This window comes from Aegilops tauschii, chromosome 5 (genome assembly GCF_002575655.3).
Source record: "Aegilops tauschii subsp. strangulata cultivar AL8/78 chromosome 5, Aet v6.0, whole genome shotgun sequence".
Taxonomy (NCBI): domain Eukaryota; kingdom Viridiplantae; phylum Streptophyta; class Magnoliopsida; order Poales; family Poaceae; genus Aegilops; species Aegilops tauschii.
Window position 1 is genome coordinate 534,083,818 of NC_053039.3, and position 1,556 is coordinate 534,085,373.

General features: G+C 64.5%; 1 protein-coding gene across 1 annotated transcript; it reads right to left on the reverse strand.

The window, feature by feature from the left end:
• Positions 1-702: 702 nt before the first annotated feature.
• On the reverse strand, positions 703-1,320 carry LOC141023115 (uncharacterized). The gene has a single exon (XM_073499442.1). The coding sequence runs from the start codon at positions 1,318-1,320 to the stop codon at positions 703-705; it is 618 nt and encodes a 205-aa protein (XP_073355543.1).
• Between the last annotated feature and the right edge of the window lie 236 nt (positions 1,321-1,556).

Below are 1,556 nucleotides of genomic sequence, written 5' to 3' on the forward strand. Positions count from 1 at the left end.
ATCATATAAGCGAACAGGAGCAGTAGAGGAAGGGAGGGCGAGGCCACCGCGGTGGGTGATGGGGAGAGAAGAGCCGTCACCGATGATGATGCGGGTGGAGGTGGGAAAGGGACGGGAGTGAGAGAGGATACCAGGGTGCGACGCCATATGAGAGGAGGCCCCGGTGTCCATGAACCAGTCGCCGTTCCCGGGGTAGGCGCTCGGCGGCGGGGCCTGCTGAAGTGCAGCGAGGAGGGCGGGGTCGTAGGTGGACGAAGAAGCGCCCGTCCAGGAGGAGGCAGGCGCCGGCGGCCACGAAGAGGGCGGCGGAGGAGGGACCCCGCCGGGCTGGGGCGCGGCGAGCAGCACCTGATGACCCGTGGGCCCCGGGCCGAGGATGCCGGGATGCGGCGCGCGCGTCGGGGGCATGGCCCAGGCATGCACCACGCCCGTCCATGGGTTGACCCCGCCGAACCACGGCGCCGGTGCAGCCGGCGGAGCTGGTGGACGAGGCCCGGCCGAAGTCTGGCCGGAGGAGCGTGGACGCCCGTCGTTCCCACGTTTCTTCTTGCGGGTGTTGCCGGGTGGAGACGCGGCCGCCGGAGGGGCCACGGGCGCAGGGACGGGGTTGGGCGCGGCCGGAGCGCGCGTGGTGCCGACGACCAGGGCCGTCTGGGTGCGCTGCAGCGAGGCGTGCCGCATGCGCCGTTCCTCGAGGCGCAGCTAGTTGACGGCGCGCGCGAAGGTCGGCTCCGTCAGCAGGTTGAGGTTGGAGGCGGCGTTGGCGTAGTCGGGACCCAGCCCACGAATGAGGTTCGTGAGCATGGTGGCGTCGGAGACGGCCGCGCCCACGTCGCGCAGCTCGTCGGCGAGGACCTTGAGGCGCAAGCAGTAGTCGAACAGCCCCATCCCATCCTGCGTCAGGCTGTAGAACTCTATGGTTAACAGGACCTGGCGCTGGAGACGATTGTCGAGGAAGAGCTGGCAGATAAAGGTCCAGGTGCCCAGCGCGGTGTCGTTGTCGCGGATGATGTGCGAGAGAATCTCGCGAGACACCGTGCGATAGAGCCACTTGACGATGGTGGCATCCACAGCGAGCCAGTGGACATCATGCTGCATGGCCATGGCATCCACTGATCCGTCGACGTGGTCACGGATGCCGAACTCGCGGAATGTCAGAGAGAAATACGTACGCCAGGTGGAGAAGGAGGGAGTGTGTAGGTCGAGGGTGATGGGGATGTGGTCATGAATTGGGACATGGCGGAGGGCTGCGGCGGTGGGTGGCTCAAGGACGGCGAACGGGTTGAGGTCACCGGAAGCAGAGGACGCCGGGGAAGCCATGAGCAGAGAGAACAAGCGGAAGCGGGGACGATCAGTACTGAACGTCTGATACCATGTAAGAGGTGAGAGAGAGAGAGAGTTTGCGCTGCACACATTGTTCATTGACATTGCCACAATTTATACAAGAACAGTGAGAGGGATCAGCTAACAGAATGGCTAACAACCTGAGTAAACGAGGAGTAGTGGGTTAGTGGATAAGCTGATCCGTTGGCTACACTAACAGAACGGCTGCCACG

What these genes read in the sequence shown, in the direction of transcription:
- LOC141023115 (XM_073499442.1), bottom strand. Translation starts at nt 1,320, where the DNA reads ATGGCTTCCCCGGCGTCCTCTGCTTCCGGTGACCTCAACCCGTTCGCC.